Source organism: Zalophus californianus, chromosome 13, assembly GCF_009762305.2.
Source record: "Zalophus californianus isolate mZalCal1 chromosome 13, mZalCal1.pri.v2, whole genome shotgun sequence".
NCBI classification, from domain to species: Eukaryota; Metazoa; Chordata; class Mammalia; order Carnivora; family Otariidae; genus Zalophus; species Zalophus californianus.
This window is the reverse complement of record NC_045607.1, coordinates 13,437,041-13,457,309: the sequence shown is the minus strand read 5'-3', so window position 1 is coordinate 13,457,309 and position 20,269 is coordinate 13,437,041. Positions and strand designations below refer to the sequence as shown.

The 20,269-nt window shown below is 52.4% G+C and overlaps 1 protein-coding gene across 2 annotated transcripts in view; it reads left to right on the top strand.

Moving 5' to 3' along the window:
• The window catches only part of GSN (gelsolin), a 54,308-nt gene that overhangs the window by 14,680 nt on the left and 19,359 nt on the right, over window positions 1–20,269 (top strand). Inside the window, exons 1-3 of one of the 2 annotated variants that reach the window (XM_035723650.1) lie at window positions 12,892–13,098; window positions 15,249–15,453; window positions 16,187–16,341. In XM_035723650.1, the coding sequence (XP_035579543.1) occupies window positions 12,970–13,098; window positions 15,249–15,453; window positions 16,187–16,341 (489 nt within the window). In that variant the 5' untranslated portion in view covers window positions 12,892–12,969. Of the gene's footprint in view, window positions 1–12,891; window positions 13,099–15,248; window positions 15,454–16,186; window positions 16,342–20,269 lie in introns of those variants that run through there. The other variant, XM_035723651.1, reaches the window with a different exon arrangement.

The following is a 20,269-nucleotide window of genomic DNA, read 5'->3' as shown; positions in this document are numbered from 1 at the left end:
AATAAAGTCCTAAGCATGGGCCTGGTGTAGACAGCTCAATTATGTTTATTTCCCTGTCGGTTGGTAACAGCCCCATTGTGTTCCAACCTACCCCTTGGGGAGTCCTCTGTGGCCTCAAATCTGTAATCATCCCACCAACCTCTATCTTTTGGCTGAGGAATCTGGGGCCCAGAGAGAGACAGTGACTCATCTAAGGTCACCCAGCCCTTCAGTGGCAGGGCTCGGACCTGTTAATTTCTCCCACTTGCAATTCTCACTTTTCAAACACTGATAATTAAAAAAAAAAAAAAAAATTCCCAAGTTGATGGGGGGAGGGGTAACAATGGAATGAGCATTTTGGGGCTAGAAGCTCTCCTGGACATTTCCAGGGAGTATCCTGGCTAGACAGGCCCTGAGAAAATCATGCAACCACCGTCATTACATTTGGGGAAATTGAGGCCCAGAGAGAGGTATTGGCTTGCTCGGGGTCCCCAGAGAGTACGAAGCAGAGAAGGGCTCACAAGGCCCGTCTCCAGTCATCAGCAGGAGTTGGGTGGGCTCTGCTCCCCAGCCTACTGCTTCATGTTTAAGAAAGTGAATTAGAGCATGAACAATAGTTTCCTGAGGAAGTTTTGGTTTTTAATGTGCCAGTGTGTCAAGGACCATTTCCGGAACCATGTGTGCCCATGTGATGGCTTCGGAGTTGGGCCTGGCAAAGCTATTTCAGACTAAGCCACAGGGTCCTATTTATAGGCCTGTGTGATTAGGTTGATGTGGGAAGGAGAGGCTCGCTGCTCTCTGCCCAGCCCAGCTATGGCCGAGGAAGAGGCCCTTGGAGGAGATTCTGACCCATGGGTGAGTAGGGATCTGCGGTGGTCCCTGAAGCCTGCTCAGAGGAGGGCCTCCAGGGGGAGTCCAACTCTCCCAGGTCAGCTGCCAGCCAGGCCCTCTGCAGAGCAGAAACCAGCTCTGATCCTGTTCTCCCTACTGCCTGGGACCAGGCCAGCACTCCTGGCAGTCAGACCCCTTCCCCAGCCATGCCTCTACAGTGTTTGCATTGCTGTATGTGGGTCACACCTCTGAGCCTTTGCCTTTGCTGCTCCCTCCTCCTGACTTGACCGGTTCCCAGTTCCCCAGAGAAAAACCTCTCTTCGTTCTTCAGGCTCTGCCTCAGATCTTCCTCCTCTATGGCTCTTTAGGCCCTGGGTGCTCCCTGCCTTATGCTCCCGCTGAGTGATGACCCTGAGTTCATGTGTGCTCCCTTACGGGCCTGGAAGGAAAGGCGGAAGGGGAGGGGCATCTGTAGTTGAGCACCGACTGTGGCCATCCACCGTATGTCTGATGAGCTACGGCCTGCATGCCAATGCATGCAGTAGGTATGTTTTAAAGGTATATAGGCACGAGAGGAAGACCTCAGACGTACATAGGCCTAGATTCAGACCCTGCTCTGCACTTCCTAACTGTGCTACCTTGGGTGAACGCCTCTGAACCTTAGTTTCCCTGCCTATAAAATGGGCATGATGCTAGCCATGGGTTTGGGGGAAGCATTATCAACAAGAAAAAGCTTATAAGTACTTATCATGTTGAGTGGTCCGTAACAAGCCTCTTTGTGCAATAGTAGGTGTTATTTACAGATGGGGAAACTGAGGCTCAGAGCAGGGAAATGCCGTCTCTAGGGCCCCACGCAAGTCAGTGGCCAATAGGAGAGACCAGGTCTTGGGGTCCTGCCCTCCACCTCCAGCCTATATTCTTCTCCCCTCCCTCTCTTAGCCTCCTGGGCCTATTCTGTTCCCCAGATCAGGGGAGGCTTTGTTTGGGGATTGTTTTTCCTGAGAAGTTTCCTCTGTGGTGCCACGGGATGACTCAGAGCCCTGAGTCACCAGGAGGCTGAGGGCCAGGGAGGAGGAGGGAAATGAGAGAAAGGACAAGAAAGGGGGCCCCCAATTCCAGCCCGGGCTTTCCCACTGCTTGATCCACTAGGTCTGATAAGTCCCCAGTCCTGCCTGGCCTCTGTTTCCCCAAGTGTGAAAGGAGTTGCTGAGCTTTGATGAGGGCTCCCAGTCCAGGCTGAGCCTCAGAATCCCAGGTGCCTGGGCCGTACCCTGACCTATAGATTCAGAGGCTGGGCGTGGGGCCTGGGAACCCAGGTTTTCTGGAGCTCCCTGGGTGATTGTGCTGCACACCTGGGCTGCAGAGGTGTTTGGGAACCTCACAGTGCAAGGCTCTTCCTGGCTGGGCCTCGGAGCGGTTGGTTGCTAAGCCTCTGCTTGACCATCGCTCCTAACTCACGGGGAGTCACTTTTCTCGCTGCATGCTTGGGCAGAATGGTGCATGGGAAGGGCATGGGCTTTAAAAACAAAACAAAACAAACAAACAAACAAAAAAACAGTTTTTTGGAAGTCTAATGTACATAAGTTGTCAAAGTAAATTTATACATAATTTACATACACATAATTCACCTATTTTCATTAATTCAATGATTTTTAGTAAATTTACAGAATCATGCCACCATTACCACAATCCAGTTTGAGAATATTTCCATCACCCCGAATCCTCCCTAAATGATGCCTTTGCCTGCTTGCTGGCAGTCTCCACGCCCACCCCTCCCTGGTCCACCACTAATCTACTTTCTGTCTCTTCAAGTGCCCAGACCTGTGTGCCCCTCCCAGCTTCACTCCTTCTGACTGTGTGACTGCATGCACATTATTGCCCCTCTCTGAGCCTTGGATTTCTCCTCCATAGCAGAGGGGAAAATCATATCCTTCTTGTAGCTTATTGTTTGAATTTCACTAATGTGGTGGAAGGTCTGATGCTTAGTGGGAGCCAGGGATGTGGGATACTGGCAGGGAGTATAGGAGGTAGTACAGATACCTGGGTGTGCTTGTAACAATGTTAGCAAACATTGTATTGACTCTGTGCCATGCACTGGGCTAAGCATTTTAAATGCGTGATCTCCTTTAATGCCCATAACAATTCTTATGCGGTGAGTGTTAATATCATTTCTATTTCATAGCCAAAGATACTGAGGCACCAAGAGTGGAGGTAACTTCTCTCCAGTTGTATAGGTAACAGTTGGAAGGGCTGGGAATCTGTCCTCCATCCTTACACTACAGACTGGAATCACAGCAGGGAGTGAGGGACCCTGTTCGTCTAGCAGAGTTTGTGGCACACACTTTCAAGGGGCAGGACCTGGTATTTCAAAAGATGGTATGTACAAGAGAGTGCATCAAACACAGATGATGTATGGTCTAAGTGATGTGGGCCCCAGTGCGTGCACCACGCATCAGGGTACACATGCAGGACAAGGCATGAGGAACACGGGCCTGGTATGGGGCATAGAGAACATGGTGTATATGATGCTGGGACATGGGAGCCAGGATACAGGGCTTCAGATACAGCAATGGGACAGGCTCCCTGGCCACAGAAGGACCCTTTCCATATCAGTGTGCCAATTTTCTCCTCTCACAAAGGCCTGTCTGTTTTTTTTTTTTTTTTTTTTTTGCCTCCTCCTCCCTGTCTCTTTTGATGCCAAAGAGTGGGAGTGTCCTGGACGAGTGGGGCCCAGGGTACCCCCTACCACCCTACGAGCTCAGACGGGGGTCAGGGCTTGGAGCCAAGACCATGGCTCAGAAAGAGCCTGCCAGGCCCCCAGATCCCTTCTCTGGGAGGGAGCTGTGAGCACCAACGTTGGCTGGGCCAGAGCCGAGTAATTTTCCTCTAAGCCTTCCTCTCTCCTGCTCCCTTCCCTGGCTGCCGCTGCTGGCTGCAAGCACGTCTGCATTCCGGGGGGCTTAGGGGAGAGAGCACGCACAGCTGCTGGGGTTGAGAAGCAGATAGCCGCCAGCTGCTGCAGGAGGAATGGAGGGGGGTGCGGGGTGCCTGGAGGAGTCAGCGGCTCCAGGCTAGCATTTCCTGAGCCCTCTGGCACCTGGTGCGCATGGCCTTATCTTGTCTGGTCTGCACGTGAGCCCCAATAGCCTGATGAGGAGACTGAGGCTCAGAAAGGCAGGAGCTTGCCCAAGGTCACACAGAGGCAGAGGCAAAGCTGAGGCTAGACCCCCAGCTCTTCTGGAGGCAGAAGAGTGACATAAGGAGGCAAAGTTAGGTGGCCCAGAGAGTGTTTTGGGGGGTGTCAGTGGGTAACGAGGCTGAAAGAGCAAGGAGGGCCTTGAATGCCACATTGGGGGTCCTGACTTTCATTCTGCACTGGGGGCTGTGGAAGGGTCTTGAGTAAGCGATGATACAATCTCTATGGATCATGGGAGAGTTGAAGGCAGTGGGAAAGCTGCTGCAGTGGTTGCAGGGGAAAGATGGAGACCCTGAACCAGGACAGTCCTGGGATATGTGTGTGTTGGGGGGGGGAGGTGGGGGATGGGAAGTGAGTGTGAAGCAGGAGGGGAGTGGGGGGCGTTGAGACTTCCGCTCTGGCCTCAGCCCTTCTGTAAAATGTCCTGGTGGAATGACTCTGGTTAGGCTCAGTGTCACAGAAGGTTCCAGAAGCCCCCAGAGGGCCGGACACCTGCAGGAGGATGCTGGTCACAGGGCAGGTGCCTGGGCAGAGGTGAAGCTGGGAACACCCCCAGGGAGAGAAGATGGTCCCCATTTCAGAGCCCGACCTTGGGCCAGGCACTGGGTTTTATGGTGTGCTGGATCTTGTTTCATTCTTCCAGCTGGTTGTGATTATTTTCTGAGCTGGGAAAGGAACAAAAGCATTCCACTATTCTACCTCTGTTTATGTTTAAGAGGGAAAAGAACTTTTAAAAAAAAAACTATTAAAATTAAAAGGATTAGTAACAATAAAAAATATCTTTGAATCTCTGGTAGTTCTATTGTGGGTAAAAGTTTGAGATACATTGCAAAGACTCTCTAATCATGCCATAGGCTTTGGAGTTTTTCCCTAAGTGACTTTTACTAGTATGGAGTATTGGCAAGCCTATGAGATCACCTGGCCACTTTATACCCAAGGACGCAGGCTCAGAGAGGTTGAGTCACTTTCTCAGGGTCAGTGGGTACTGAGTGATAGGACTGGGATCAGATGGTGACTCCGGAGCCCTCGTTCTTTGCGGTGGGGGCAGACCAGAGAAGAGAGCAGGGTGTCATGAGGAGAAACTCGTGAGGGGCTGGAAGGCAGGGCGAGCTCTTTAGGTGCTGGCTGGAGGCGCTCTCCTGAGATGCCTCCCCATCTCTGGCACCAGCAACCGTTCTGGGTCTCTGGGCCTTGGCTGGGCCCCCCAGCCCTCACCTGTTCTGCATGCAAGATAGAGGTCAAGAGACCTCAGAGGTCAAGAGATAGAGGTCAAGGGTAGATATGGGCACCAGTGAGCTGTATGTGTATAGGGTCTAGATATATGCTGGGAGTTTGTCTTTGGATATTATGGCTATTGAGTACCTGCTGCATGCCAAGCACAGTGCCAGGGGCTCCTTCAATCCTCCAAGACACCTACAGGGTAGGAATCATCACCCCATTTTCTAGAGGAGGAAATTGAAGCATTGCAGAAAGGCCCCTTGCCCAAGTCCCCTTGCAGTAGGGATTTAGGCTGTGTTCAAACTCACACTGGACATTACCTTGTGTTCCCTTTGATAGAAGGTTGTGCATCCTTCACCGTTGGTCACTCTTGGTATCCTGAGCTCGTGGGGGCTTGGCCCCTGCTCATGGACCCTGTCATCTCTCCTCTGTCCCACACCTGCCCCCTTTGTGTTTCTCCAGAGTTCTGCCTGCAGGTTGCAGACTGATACCCAGGTGGATGGACTCGAGCTTCTTGCCAGAGCCCAGCACAGGGGTGTTGGCCATAGTTGGCTGTGCAAGGCTCAGGGACCAAGAAGGGCTTCATTTAGGGTCCCCGGCAGGAGGGACATGTCACTGTCTTCTGATGTCCTGTTGTCATTGTTCCCACCATGACGACTGTTGGCCTAGGGAGCTTCTAACATGCCTGGTAGATCCTGAAGGATAAACTTGATCCCCAGACAGGCAGGAGGGACCTTGGCCAAATGCACAAACATTATTTGCCTTTCCTGTTTCTTTCAGAATCCTAGAGCCCCAGGGCCCAAAGGGTCCTTAGAGATGAGCTGGTTCGCTCGTCACCTGAGTCCTCTTGGCTGGTCACCACTGGGCAGCTCATTACCTCTCCAGAAGAGGGAGAAAGAAAGTGGCATTTTTGAACATTTATTTTATGCCAGCCATAGTCCTAGGATCTTCCACATTTATGGTCTCATTCAGTCCCCTCCACTTGCCTTTAAGAAAGATAGTTTTCCCCAGTTTTATGCATAAGGAACTTCAGTCTCAGAGATACTTACTGAACCCCCAGCAAACAATAACCAAAGCTTGCTTTATAGTTGCATACTCTATGCCAAACACTTTGCTAAGCCCCACGTGTGTTTTACCTTACTGAATTCTCACAGCAACCCTAGGAAGAAGGTATTATAATCCCCATTTTAAAGATGAGGAGATTGAGGCCCAGAGAGCAGAAGCGACTCACTGAAAGCCACACAGCTCGGCAGTGCGAGGTCAGGGCTTTACACCCAGATTTTCCTGGCAGGAGCTCTTGCCACAATCATGCCCGTTGTTTTTCTCCTTCTTGGAAAGCCTTTCCTCTGTGGAGCAGAGAGCTGCCTCCCATGGCTTCTGCTCATTCTGGCTCTGGTTTGGGCATCAGAGGCCCTGCCTCCCCAGGTGTTTGCAGCTGGAGACTGTGTCCCCATCTTCTACTGGTCCCGCGGCTACAATGCCTGTAGTTGGGCCTCTTTGTCCTGCTGCTGACTTGTGTTTGTGCCCTGCGTCCCCTGTTGCTGGGTTGTGGGGTGCTGGAGGGGCTAGGACACGGCTTTTGTTGCTGTTTACAGCCCCAGCTGCTGACCTGCCAAGCCTCCGAGGACCAGCTCCTCCCAACCAGAGAAGGGAAGACAGACTACAAAGTGGACCCTGGCAGGAAGGGTGCTGGGCTCGCAGCCATGGCCAAATCTGGCTGCTTCCAGGGCATGGGGTCAGGAAGTGGTGGGGCCAGGCCCCCTCTCAATGCCCTGTCCTGGCTCTCAGCGCTAGGTGGGGTTGCCTCTGGAAACTGGGAAAGGGCCAGTGGCTTCAGTCCCTGGGATAGTTGGCCTCTTGGATGTGGCGTCAGCCAAGCTCTACTGGCCATCTCCCCAACAGCTGTCCACACCCAGGGTAGACGGGGCCAAGGCAGAGGTCCAGCTGGCTTTTCCAGGGGACCCTGTCCTGTCACGGGCTCAGGCCTCAGCTCTGATCTGGGAGCCCGAGACCTGGGTTCTAAGGGTACCCTGCCAGGTACTTGCTGTGTGACTCCGAGAAATGACACTCTTGTTCTTGGTGTCATCGTCTACAAAGAGGATGGACTAATGAACATTGCGGCTAACGAATCCTCCTCTGGGTAACTCCCACCCACAGTCCAGAGCTCCCAACTCTCCTTTGACTGGGCCTCACTATCCCTGCTTACAGCTGGCTGACCCGAGGCTCGGAGGGAGGGTAACTTGCTCCGGGTCACACAGCTCCCACCTCAAGTCAAGGATCTCACTGTGGAATCTGTAACCTTTCTCTTGCCCTGCCACGTTCCTCTCGTGGGGTGTGTACGTGCTGAGCAAAGGCCTCTGTGCAAAGAAACGAGGCAGTTTCAGGAAGAAGGATGCTGACTTTTGCAGAGCTCCTCCTGTGTGTTGGGCCTTTGGCCCTCCTCCCTTCTCTGTGAGATAGGTATCATTCTCCCATTCTAGAGATAAGGAGACTGAGGCCCTGATCCCAGGAGTGGAGTTTCCCAGGTTCTGAAACACGTGTGTTTTCCATTCCACAGCCTCCCCACACCGCACTGAGGCCCTGTCCAGTTTCGCTGGGTTTCGTAACTGGCTTCTCTGTTTACTGACTATGTTAGCACAATCCAGGGCAAGAGGGGCGGGTGTTCCCAGGAGGACCCAGAGAACAGCAGTGAGCCAGAAAGCAAACAAGCTCCGAGAGAGAGGGCTTCCCATGAGTGGCCGGCTGCCTGAGAAATGAACAGCAGTGTTCGGGGTGAAGAGAAAAGAACAGGGTGGTGTCTTCCAGGCCCAGCCAAGGGCCTTTTGTACGTAGTGGCCGGGGGCGGAAGGTGAGGCCGCCTCCTCCAGTCTCTGGTAGCTGCCCTGGGACACCCAGAGAGACATGAAGACAAGCCTAAGGTCACAGAGGGAGAGGGAGCAGGGGCAGAGCTGGTTGAGGGGGTCAAACTGCAGGGGAGGGACATGGGCCCCTACCTGTGGCAGACACTGAAAAGCTGCCTAGCAGGTGCAAGGCAGTGGGCAGGAGCCAGGAGCAGCCAGGATCGAGGTTCAAGGGGATGTCTGAGTTCCAGAGGAGGACAGGGACTAAGGCATATGCTCCCAGGGCAGGTGGTGGCAGAGCCAGCCTGGCCCCCCGACTCAAAGAAACCGTGCCTGGCCTGAGCGCCCATGAGTGGCCCAGAGTCCAGGTGCCTCGGTCTCTCTTCTGCTCAGTGGCCACAGCCTGGGGGTCTTCCTAGGACATGCCTTTGTACTCACACAGGTATGTGGAGGTCCAGAGGGCCTTCCTGTGATCTCCTGCCCTAGCCTGGGAGGTTTGTGTGTGGAGGGGCGGGGCAGGGGTGTTGGCTGTCTCAGAGACTCCTGGCTGCCAGGCTTGGCCTGGGCTTGACTGGTTTAGGGACTGCAGCCCTTTATCTGGAAACATCACTGTTGCTCCCTGCCCAGGCTGGATGGTGGCAGGAGGTCCTGCTTGATCTCCCCAGACAGTGCTTGGGGACTAGAAGTGGCCAGGCTTGTGTTTGAATCTAAGCAATGCCTCTTTCCAGCTGAGTGGCCCTGAGCCAGTGACTGAAGCTCCCTGAGTCTGGGTCCCCATCTGTAACATGGGGACTTGAATGCCTGTTTCCCCTGGTCACTGTGAGGAGACTCGGTATTGGACCCCCCCCCCCATTTTCCTCTCTTTCTTCTGCCAGAGATGTCTGGGCCCGGAGGTGAGGTGGCATGCTGCCATTGGTGATGGTAGTGTCTCCTTCTACAGGTCAGGGCCCTGGACTGTCTGAATCAGAGGGTTCTATAGAGGTGACCCACTCCAGTGCCCCTGTTTTACAGATGGGAACCCTGAGACTCACAGATACATAGGTCCTAGATATGGTTGCATAGCCAGTTTCTGGGAATGCATCTTAGAGTCAGAGCATGCTGCCCCAATACATGGGGCATATGGAGACTTGAGGCTCAGACGAGGACAGGGACTTGTCCAAAGACAACGAAGAAGTCAGTGGCAGAGGCAGGCCTAGCACTTAAGCCTCTTCCTTTTTACCTAGGGGTCTTTCTTTTGCACCCAAATCCCCCTGCTGTCTTGAACTCACACATCCTACCCCAGGCAGGGAGCAGCATAAGGCTACGTTGCCCCATCGCAGCCCACACACATGTCACTGCCCTGTAGCAATAATTTCCAGGCTGTGGGCTCCCCCAGCAGCAGGGGGCGGGGGTGGGTAAGCAGCCGGGGTCTCTTCACCAGGTCTCCAGGGCTGAGGACCCAGGCTCCAGAGCTATGTGATGGGCAAAGCTGCAGGGCCTTTGTAATCAGTAACCTGGGGGCCGGGAACCCTGGGCTGGTGGTCAGTGACCCCTGGGGCCAAGGCCAAAGCCGCAGCAGTCTTCTGTGAATTACCAACCGGCCAGGTCAGGGCCACACTGCTCCAGAAGGGACTGCTCAGCTAGGCTAGCTGCCAACTCACTTTCACTCTGGGGGCTGGGATAATGAGGAAATTTCTTCTTCCTTCTTTGTTTGTATTTTCCGAACTGTCTAATGAGCAGGCATCATCTGAAGTATATTTTTAATGGTATTATTTCTTTTTAAAAGGAAAAAAATAAAACCAACGACAATGGATGGATGCATGCTTGTAAATAGTTTCAAACCCTACAGCTCATTTAATTTCCAGGCAACTATGTTGAGGTGTAAGTTATCGACCATAACGATTCGCCCACTGTATGCGTTCAGTACTCTGATTTTTGGTAGATTTTTCGGGAGTGTAATCATCACCATTTTCCACTGTTAGAATGTTTTCATTACCCTTGGGTGTCCTTGCAGGCTGATGATGGTGATCTGGGCGCTCACTCCAGCCTTGGGCAGCCACAACTCTCCCCCTTCGTCCCTTTCAAGCAAACTGCCTGGACGGTTTGGCGTTTACCCTCCTTGACTTTTTTTAAGGATGTGTGCAGAAATGGAACCCTTATAAAAAAGAGGAGAGGAGCCATACTATAGTCTTTGTACAATTTGCCTTTTGCACTTAGAGGTTTCTCTTTACTTCCTGCGTCCCTACTATGTGCCAGGCACAATCAGATCTAGCTCATTCTTTCTTCACAGCTGCAAAGTAGTCCATTGTATGGTGGCTCCGTAATTTATTGAATCAGGACATTTGGGTCCTTTCCAGTTTTCTTCAAACAATGCTTCAGTGAACATCCTTGCACATATATTTTGGTGTTTCTCTGTAAGTAATACTGAAGGAAGCAGAACTTTTGTTGCCTTATGTCTTTCTAGAATTCGGGGAGCTAAATTGCTATCCAGAGAGGTGAAACCGGTTTATGCTTACAGCAAGAGCATATGGGAACTCTGGGGTTTTTATAATCCTCCAAATCCCCAGCGAGAGGGAAGAGCTCTGAATGCAGACTCTGCAGGCCCAGGCCTCAGGCACCTCCCTGGGACTCCCCACAGACCCCAGGATAAAGTTCAGACTCCAGCGGGGCACATGGGCCCCTGTGACTCCTGCCACCATCTCATCTCTTCTTGCTCCCTGTGTTTTAGGCTGGACCCCTCCTTATCCACTGGATGTGGCCTGTGTTTGCTTGCCCTTTGCCCATGCTGTGCCCCCTCTCTTAGAATGTCTTTTTTGCTCAATCTCCCTCTTCCTTGTCCTTTGAGGCCTAGGTCACAAGTCCTTTCTATCACGAAGCCTTCTTGTAATCCCTACAGTCTGAATCGCCTTCTCTCTGTGTTCCCTTAGCTCTTTATCTGACCCACAGACCGCCTTAAGTGGGAGGAAGTTGTGGGTGGTGCAAGGCAAACTTCAGCCTGATTTGATAGAAGCTGGGCTCCAGGGGAGCTGGGTTAGGTGACCATAGCTTGGGGGGAATGGGGACAGGAACCCATTTACCTAGGGCGCCTGGGTGGCTCAGATGGTTGGGCGTCTGCCTTCGGCTCAGGTCGTGGTCCCAGGGTCCTGGGATCGAGTCCCGCATCGGGCTCCCTGCTCCTTGGGAGCCTGCTTCTCCCTCTGCCTCTCTCTCTCTCTCTCTCTCCCTCTCTCTCTCCCTCTCTCTCATGAATAAATAAATAAAATCTTTAAAAAAAAAAAAAAAAAGGAACCCATTTACCTAGTCGCAGGCCAGGCCATTTTCATACATACAGACTGATTTAATCTTCAGCACTACTCTACCCATTTAGTAGATGAGGAGACTGAGGCATAAAGTACTTTACACACAGTGGAGGCGGGTGTCAAACCAGATCTCCAGCTCCCAGTTCACTTCCTCTCATTGCACTAGGCTGTTTGTTGGGAGAGAGGATGGGAAGAGAACTTGGAAACAGAGAAGTGGGTCCCGCAGAGTGGTGGGAGGGATGAGGGAGGAGTTGGTGGAGGTGGAAAGCAGGCCTCCTTGACTCGGAATATTATTTGTTCTAACACAATGACTGGGTGCCTCTAGTGGGACAGTGGGGAGGGTGGGAAGGGAGCCTTAGAATAGGGAAGAGACTTAAATCCTTGTCTTCCCCAGGGGGAGCCGATAGATAAGATCTGGAACTGAAAAAAACAAAACAAAACAAAACAAAACAAAAAAACCAACCCTCCTCTGGAAAAAAGAAAAAATAAACCCACAGAACCACCACCAACAACTACAAGAACCAACAAGGGCTTGTTATTTCAGATATGAGGGCAAGCCCAGAAGCATCAACTAAAGGAGGCAGATAGAATAGGTTGCTCCTGGGGAAAACTGAGTGGGGTTGAGAGGGAACAACTTTGTACAAATAGGTGACTTTAAGTTGTGATAAAAATAAACTTTTTAAAAATAAAACCTGTTGGGGCTCCTGGATGGCTCAATCAGTTAAGCGTCTGACTACAGCTCAAGTCTTGATCTTAGGGTCCTGCCTGCGTTGGGTCCGGGCTCAGTGGGGAGTCTGCTTGTCCCTCTGCCCCCCTATTCATGCACGCTCCCTCCCTCTCTCTTTCTTTCTCAAATAAATAAATAAATAAGGTCTTAAAAAAATAAAAACAAACTTTTTAAAAAGAAGGAAAGAAGGGTGGTCTCAAGTAAAGTAGAACCTACAATCTCAGTTGAGAGGTCGGCCTGTCCCTCTGGAGTCTTGCTTGCTCACTGGAGCAATGAAGGCAAGCCCCCTCCTTGCCAGCTCCTAGCTGGGGGCAGCTGCATGCTGCCTAGGTGGGCCTTCCACCCAGACTGCCTGAGTTCAGATCTTGGCTGCACCATTTCCTAGTTGTGTGCAAGTGCTTGACCATTCTGCACTCAGTTTTCCCCTTTGTAAAATGGGGCTGTCCATAGTACCTACTCTGTAAAGGATGTTAGGAGATGCCAGCCTTTATATGATGTGTGGAAAGCCTTCAAAAACTTTTTTATGTTTTTGCTGGAGACGTTAGGTGCAGAGAGGGGAGGGGGCTCGCTGGGGCACACCAGGAGACTGAGCTGGGCTTTCTGCATTTCGTACCTGCACGCACCCCTTTAGTGTGCACTGCGTTGACGCCTGACGCCCGTCAGGCCCTTTGCTTGGTCTCGCCCCCAGAGCCGGGGTGAAGGAACAGCCACGCCCAGTCGGGTCTGTCCGGGCTGGATCCCCGACGTCTCCAACCTCCAGGCCTGATCCCCGCCCCTCCCGGGCCCGCGCCCTCCCTGAGGGGCGGTCCCCGGCTTGAGTGGGAAGGGCCGGCAGCTATATAGGCTCGGTGACCCGGAGATCGAGGCTGCGGACTGGGGTCTTCTGCCGCCGGCCCTGCCATGGCTCTGCACCACTCTGCGCCCGCGCTGCTCAGCGCGCTGGTCCTGGCGCTGTGCGCGTTGTCGCCGCCGGCTCTCGCGGCCACCGCTTCGCGGGGGGCGGCCCAGGGGCGGGTGTCCCAGGCGCGGGTGAGTGCCCGGGGGGCCCGGGGGCTTCTGGAGTAACTCTCTATTGTAAGTTCTTGCAGATACAGCGCTAGGAAAAGGGGAGTAATTCAGGTCTAGAATGGAAAAACTGTTTTGTTGCTTTGTAAGTATCTCTTGCTGCTTCCGGGGCTCCCGTGGATTGAGGGTGGGAGCCTCAGGGCGCCTGGCTGTTTCCCTCCCTAGAGGCTAACCTCACCTTGGCCGGATTTCTTGTTCCCTAGCCTCTGCCTTTTGATTTCTTACCCATCTCCGCCTCCTGATTTCTCCTTTTCCCTCTGCCTGATTTCTCTCCCCTCTTCTGATTTTTTTTTTTTTTTTTTTTTTGGTCTTGAACACATTTAATCTCTGATGTTTCAGGAGACACTTTAGGATCTTGAAGGGCCTGAGGGTTGAGGCTTTGACAGTGACTGCTGATCCTGAGGATGCCGCCTGAGGGAGGCGGCATGCAGCAGGGAATGAGAAGCCAGGGCCCTGCTCTGTTACTGGACGGCAGAGTGACCACGGATAAGTCGCTTCCCTTCCCCAACAGTGTGGGACATGAGGGTCTCGCTCTAAGATTCCTCCCAGCTCTGATATTCTGTGAATAACTGGCAGAGAATGTACTGAGTTGCCTTCCCAAGGAAACGGACAAAACTACATGCAGTAGCCAGTAGCCGAGACAAAGGCCTCAAATAGTTCTTCGATATTTCCAAAGCCTCAGGGCTTAGACTCCCAGCTCGTGCGTTGGCCCAGCCCTGGGGTCAGTCATGTGCGGGCTGAGGTAGGCAGCAGATTAGGAATAGCAGAGTCAGGGACCACTGCACAGTTAGCGATGATAAATTTGTCAGGCCCACGGGCCGGGATCCTCCTCAGCAGGAGCGTGCTGGGTGGTCACTTACCCTGCCTCCTCAGGTCACCCGGAGCTCTCCCGCTCCCAGTCAGCTGAGAGTTTTAGTTACAGGGATGTGTGCTGTCCTTGGACCCCTCTTCTGATTTTTTTTCTTTCATTTCAGATTCTTCTTTCTTATCTGATTTCTCTTTTGCCTCTCTGGTATTTCCCTCCTCTTTCTTGTATGATCTCACCTCTGTCTGCTTACCTTCATTACTATTATTTATTCTCCCTTCCCTGATATGTCTGCCCTGTCTGGTTTCTCCTTCTCTCTCCTGTTTTCCTTTTGTATTTCTCCACCGCTCTGCCTGGTTCTCCCCACCTGGTTTCCCTTAGATCCGTCCTCCGGCCCGAGGTGACCCGTGCCTGCTGATTTCTGCCCTCCGGCTCCAGGCTAACCATCCTGCTCTGCTCCATCTCTAGACCCTGTGCATGTCTGATGGCCTTTTCCGCATCCTTGACCACCTCATCTCCAACAGGCTCCTACAGACTCTGGCTGCGTCCTCTCCACCTTTTCCAAGAAATGGAACTGGGGGTGGGATGTTGGTGCGGGGGGCAGGAGGGAGGAGGCAGACAGCTCAGGAGGCCACTTGGGCTCAGCCATCTAGGTCCTTCTTGGGAGTGTGATGGGGCTATGGATGGGACATGGGAAATCTTCCAAAGAGCAAAAGCAAACAGGCTGTGTGACCTTGGGCCAGTCTCCTCCCCTGTTTGGGCCTCGATTTCCCTATCTGCAGAATGGGGTTGGATAATGAGCTCTCTGAGGACCCTTCTAGTTCTAAGAGTCGCTGAGGATGCTGGAAGGGAACACGCTGAACCCCTGGAGGCCCCAGATTTACCTTTGCCATGTGAGGGGTTCTCCCTATAGTTCCAGAGCTTCTGCTCTTGGAGCTTGCAGGCAATGCCTGCTATGCCACTTCCTAGCTGGGGGTCCTTGGCAGAATCACTTCCACCTCTCCATGCCTCAGCTGCCCCATCCAATTGGCACTAAGAAGGAGAGGGAGAAGGAAGGTAGAGCCTTCTGTCCCTCCATCATGAGTGAGCTGAGTAGGCAAGACAGACTCTGGTCATGGACAGGGTTTGGAGCCTAAACTCTGCCCTGTTTGCTCGCTCCCAGAGATAGGGGTAGACTCGCCTCAGGGGTGGGGAGAGTCAGAGGCTCAAGTGAGATGCTCTTGGGGCTGGAAACCACCCTCCCTCGTGTCCTGGGGTCTCTTCTCACCAAGGCTCCTGCCTCTGCTCAGGCTCCTCCTGTCTCTTCCAGCCTAGCAGCATGGTGGTGGAACACCCCGAGTTCCTCAAGGCAGGGAAGGAGCCTGGCCTGCAGATCTGGCGCGTGGAGAAGTTTGACCTGGTGCCTGTGCCCCCCAACCTCTATGGAGACTTCTTCACAGGCGACGCCTATGTCATCCTGAAGACGGTGCAGTTGAGGAATGGGAACCTGCAGTATGACCTCCACTACTGGCTCGGTGAGGCCGCCCCCTCCCCTGTAAAGCGTGGCCCCTGGAGGCATGGTCCCCAGGAAGCACCCACGGGAACTAAGGGACTGTTGAGCGTCAGATATGTGCCAGCCCCTTGGCTAATGGTGTCCTGGGACTTTAGAGCCAGCCTGTCCCAGTTCAGACCCTGGCTCTGCCCTTTGGCAAGCCACCCAGTACCTCTGTAAAGGGGACGTGGTGATGACACCACACGACCTCACGGGAGTGTTTGAGGGTTCGAGAGGTTACCATGGTGCTCAGAGCTGGGCTGACGTGGGGCCCCTGGACCCCCTCCACACTTCCCTGGCTCACTTCCTGCCACACCCCAGTTTGCCCTTCGGAGTCAGGAGCCTGGAGTCCCTGCTCTGCTGGGTGACTCCGTAAATCCTGCCCGCTCTCTGCACCTCCCTTTCCTAATCTGTGAGTTGAGCCACTGCCCCTAGGCCCCACTTCGTGTCTAGAGGTCTGAGAGTGAGTGCGGGGGGGAACGAGTGAGAGGTGAGTATGGGGGACGTGTCAGAGCTGAGAGGACTCTTAGAGACCATGGAGTCCAGCCCCTACTGCCCCATTATACAGATGGATCAACTGAGGCCCACAGAAGGCAGGGGCTTGCCCAGCTTCTACAGCCAGGCCAGCGCAGCCCTGGGGGCTCTGGACTCCTCTTCCATGGGAGGCTGGGACCGCTTTCGGGAAGCCAGGCTCATGCTGTTCCGACGCCCCCTAGGCAATGAGTGCAGCCAGGATGAGAGCGGGGCGGCCGCCATCTTCACGGTGCAGCTGGATGACTACCTGAATGGCCGGGCCGTGCAGCACCGTGAGGTCCAGGGCTTCGAGTCGGCCACCTTCCTGGGCTACTTCAAGTCTGGCCTCAAGTACAAGGTAGGTCCCAGGTGTCAGGGACAGAGGCACCAATGGCAGAGCCTCGCTCAGGTCCACCCATCTCTCAGCCTTGTGGGGTGATGTGGCAGATGGGTCAGAGCTCGGCTTTTGGAGCTGGCTAGCCCTGGGTTTGAATCCTGGGCCTTCCTAGCTGTGTGACCTTGGACAAATCACACTGCCTCTCTGAGCTTCTGGTTTCTTTTTTTTAAAGATTTTATTTATTTATTTGACAGAGGGAGAGACAGCAAGAGCAGGAACACAAGCAGGGGAGTGGGAGAGGGAGAAGCAGGCTTCCCGTGGAGCAGGGAGCCTGATGCAGGGCTCGATCCCAGTACCCTGGGATCATGACCCGAGCCGAAGGCAGATGCTTAACCTACTGAGCCACCCAGGCGCCCCTGAGCCTAAGATAAGATTTCTTATCTTAAAATGGAGAGAAGAAAATTCATCACTTCACAGGGTTGTCTTCCTAGCCCCAGCAGCGAGGGGTGGGAACCCAGCCTATCACTTCCCCAATAGTCCTGTTCCCACAGGTGCTTAGGCCCTGCCAACAGAAGGCCCCATGTTAGGTATTTGAAAGGGTACCCTTGACCACATTCCTCATTATGTTCATCAGAATCCACCTTGAACGTGAACTCTGAGGAGTCTGAGCCAACACAGAGCTCTTCCCCTGCAACCCTCAGCCGGGTGGGGCTGAGCAAAGCCAAGCTGGGAGCTCTGAGAGGCTCTGCCCTAATATGCATGACAAGCCAGCCACTTGGTGTCTCTGAGAGCCTCCCTTTCCTCTCTAGTTACATGAGAGCCTGTTGTACCCTCCCTTCAGGCCTGGAGAGAGGGTTTGATGAAGGGTAGCTGGGAAATGCCTTGCCCAGGGCTTGGCACCCTGGAAGGGCTCAGGGAAAGCTGGAGGTTTACAAAGCTGCAGTTCTCTTTGGTCAGGATAGGGAGGGGATCACAAGCTTTGATAGCCAGATGGGCCTTAGTGTCAGAGTCCAAAAATCTTATTTGTAGGTGGGGAGGGAAACTGAGGCACAGAGAGGTTAAGCAACTGGCACAGGGTCACACAGCAAGTCGGTCCCAGAGCCAGGACTAGAACCAAGATCTCCTGATTCCCAGCATTCTTTCCACTACACCAACATGCCTCTCATGAGTGGGGTTCTCATATAGGGGTGAAGCCCCATCTGTGCTGTTGATGTGCTGTGTGACCTTAGAGAAGTCATTGTCCCTCTCTGGGCCTTATGGTCCTCTGTGCCAACAGGGTCTGAACAGGAGTCTGCTCAGGTGAGGCACAGGGGATTGGATAATGGGAAAACACTCTGGGATCCAGATAGCAAAGGGTAGGGTGTGTTCTGGGAACAGGGACTCAGGCCTGGGCTGGGTGGCTGGGCTGGATGCCCTGGAGCCTACCTAATGCCCCCTGTCTGCCAGGTTATCCATACCCACAGCTCCTCCTGCTGAGCTGTCCAGCTCCACCTTCTTCCTTTATGAGGCCTTGGTGTATTAAGAAGGAGAGGTGAGGTGGTTGGGAACCAGGCCCCAGAGCTGGAGAAGGACCAGGCCTTTTTACAGTTCTTAGAGCAGGAAGTGGAAAGAGCACTTGATAAGGATTAAGGGAGAATGAGGTTCAACACCCAAGGCTACCCCCTCTAACTGCTCTGAGGCTTTGAGCCAGTCGGGTGCCTCTGGCCGTGTGCTCTCACATATTTATTGAGCCCCTGTAACAACTGTGCCTGTTTATTGTTGCTGCTGTGTAGACACAGCAACTTCACTTCTGGACAAGGTTAGCAGCTTACACAGCTGATAAATGACGGAGCTGGGATTCATTGTGAAGGGCCTAGCACAGAGCTGGCTCAGAGTGGATGTTTCAAGCCTCCCTGGTCTCTGATCTTCGTGCAGCTGGGGCCCAAGAATCTGCTTGGGTAGCAAGCCTCCTCTACCCTCTGGCGCTTTTTCCAGGATGTTCTTGGACCATACTCTGAGGAATGCTCCAGGGAGCATCTGGGACTGGATTTGGGACTTCAGTCCTGAAAGGCCCAGGCTCCTTCTGGTGGAAATGGGAGGTCCAAAGCTGGTCCTGTTTTCCACCTTCTGCAAGTCCTCCAGCTGCCCCCGCACTTGGCAGGCCTAAAGTTGTTGGCCTGGCGCCCTCATCAATTATAGATCCCCAAGGAGCAGAGCTTGTTACGCAAGACTTGTTGCCGTGAAAGCCTGCTTCTTGGAACCGATTCTGTCCTCGGGGTGTGAGAAGGGGCAAGGAGGGGACAGGAGCCACTAGAAAGGGCTGTCGTAGGGCCTGGCCCCTCTTGTTCTGCAGCCCCCCAATCCTTAAAAGTACTGCACTTTCCAGAATCGGTCCATCTCTCCTCTTCCCTCTCCTCCTCCACCTCTCAGACAGAACCCTAGAGACCCTTTGTGGCTGGGTTATTTGAAACCCTTTGTTCAAACGGAATCCAGGCTGAGCTGAGTCAGAGAAGCCCCTGGCCCCACCGAGCCCTTCCGGGCCTCCCTCCCATTTCTGAGATAAGGAACCCAGAGTTCAGGGGGCTGGAGGGGACCAGCCCCAGTCAATACATTTTTCTTTGTTTTATAAACAGTTTAACATTTTAAAAAATGAAAAATCTCTGTAGCTTTTTTTTCTTTCTCCGACTACAAGAGTAATACAAGCTTTTAGTAAAGTGCCAAGCATTATAGAAATACAGGTTTTAGAAAGCTGTCCATGATTCTACTTTTAGAGATAGACACCAAATTCAACTTTACAGATATATATATATGCATAATTATATATATCTATATCTATATATATAGATCTGTCTATCTATATATATCAAATGGATAATGTTTCTCTATGAAAACATAGCTATGTATATTCATGTATAGATAGGGAACTATCTATCTATATCATATATATATGATCATTGTGGATTTGATCATATATATGATATGATCAATCAATTTGATCATATATATATCATCACTTTAATTTGGAAAGTGACTTTTAAAACCATCCTATTGAATTTTGTTCAAATAGTGTGATGCCAATCTCAGCCTAATAATTAGACCTAATAATTAGACCATAGAAAGCAACAACCAATTCTAAAGGTTACAGTGAAAATTTCCACCCCCTGCACTTTTAGATCCACTAATGTCTTCCAAGAGCTTGCTTTTATCTTTCTGTTCATGTTTCCAAGTCTAATTTCCTAGATTGGTAAGTTAATTAATCAGGAGATTCATGTCCACCATCATGAAATATCAAGCATCCTTTTACTTTATAAATTCACATACAATTTATTGAAACCAAGGTTTATGACATAAAACAACCCTTTTCCTTTTTAAAAAATGTTTCTATTTTTAAATAACAAATAAAAGGCAGGCTTGAACAAGTGAAATAGTTCAGAAACATAAAAAAGAGTTAAGGGCCTTTCTTTTCCGCCATGGCCCCATTGTCTCGTCTCTGAGGAATCCATGGAAATGGTTGGTGTGTCATTCCAGCACCTTTTGGAGAAGCTTTTCAGATCCACTGTCTTTTTAGAATGAAGTGCCGGGATCAGGGCTGTCTGTGGACACTCAGGAGTTCCCGGGCTGGTAGACGGGCAAGGCTAGATCCCTGGAAGGGCAAACTTGGGAGTACTGCCACCAACTAGCTGGGACCCTGGGCTTAGGGTGTAACCTCTTTGGACCTCAGTTTTCTAGTCTGTGAAGTGGGGTAACAAGAGTCCTTCCCTTAGGGGCTTGTTGTGAGGACCCGATTGCATGTCTGTAAAGCAGGTGCCCCAGCTCCCAGGCATGGACTCCCTAAGTGGCAGCCTCTGTGGTCATTACCAGGTGAGCGCAGGGCTTTGCATCTTCTTCCTCAGCTGCCCTTCCTCACCTGCTCCCCAGTGGGAGGGCCCTTGAAGTAGAGTGGAAGGAAAGACTCTGTGAACACCTTGGG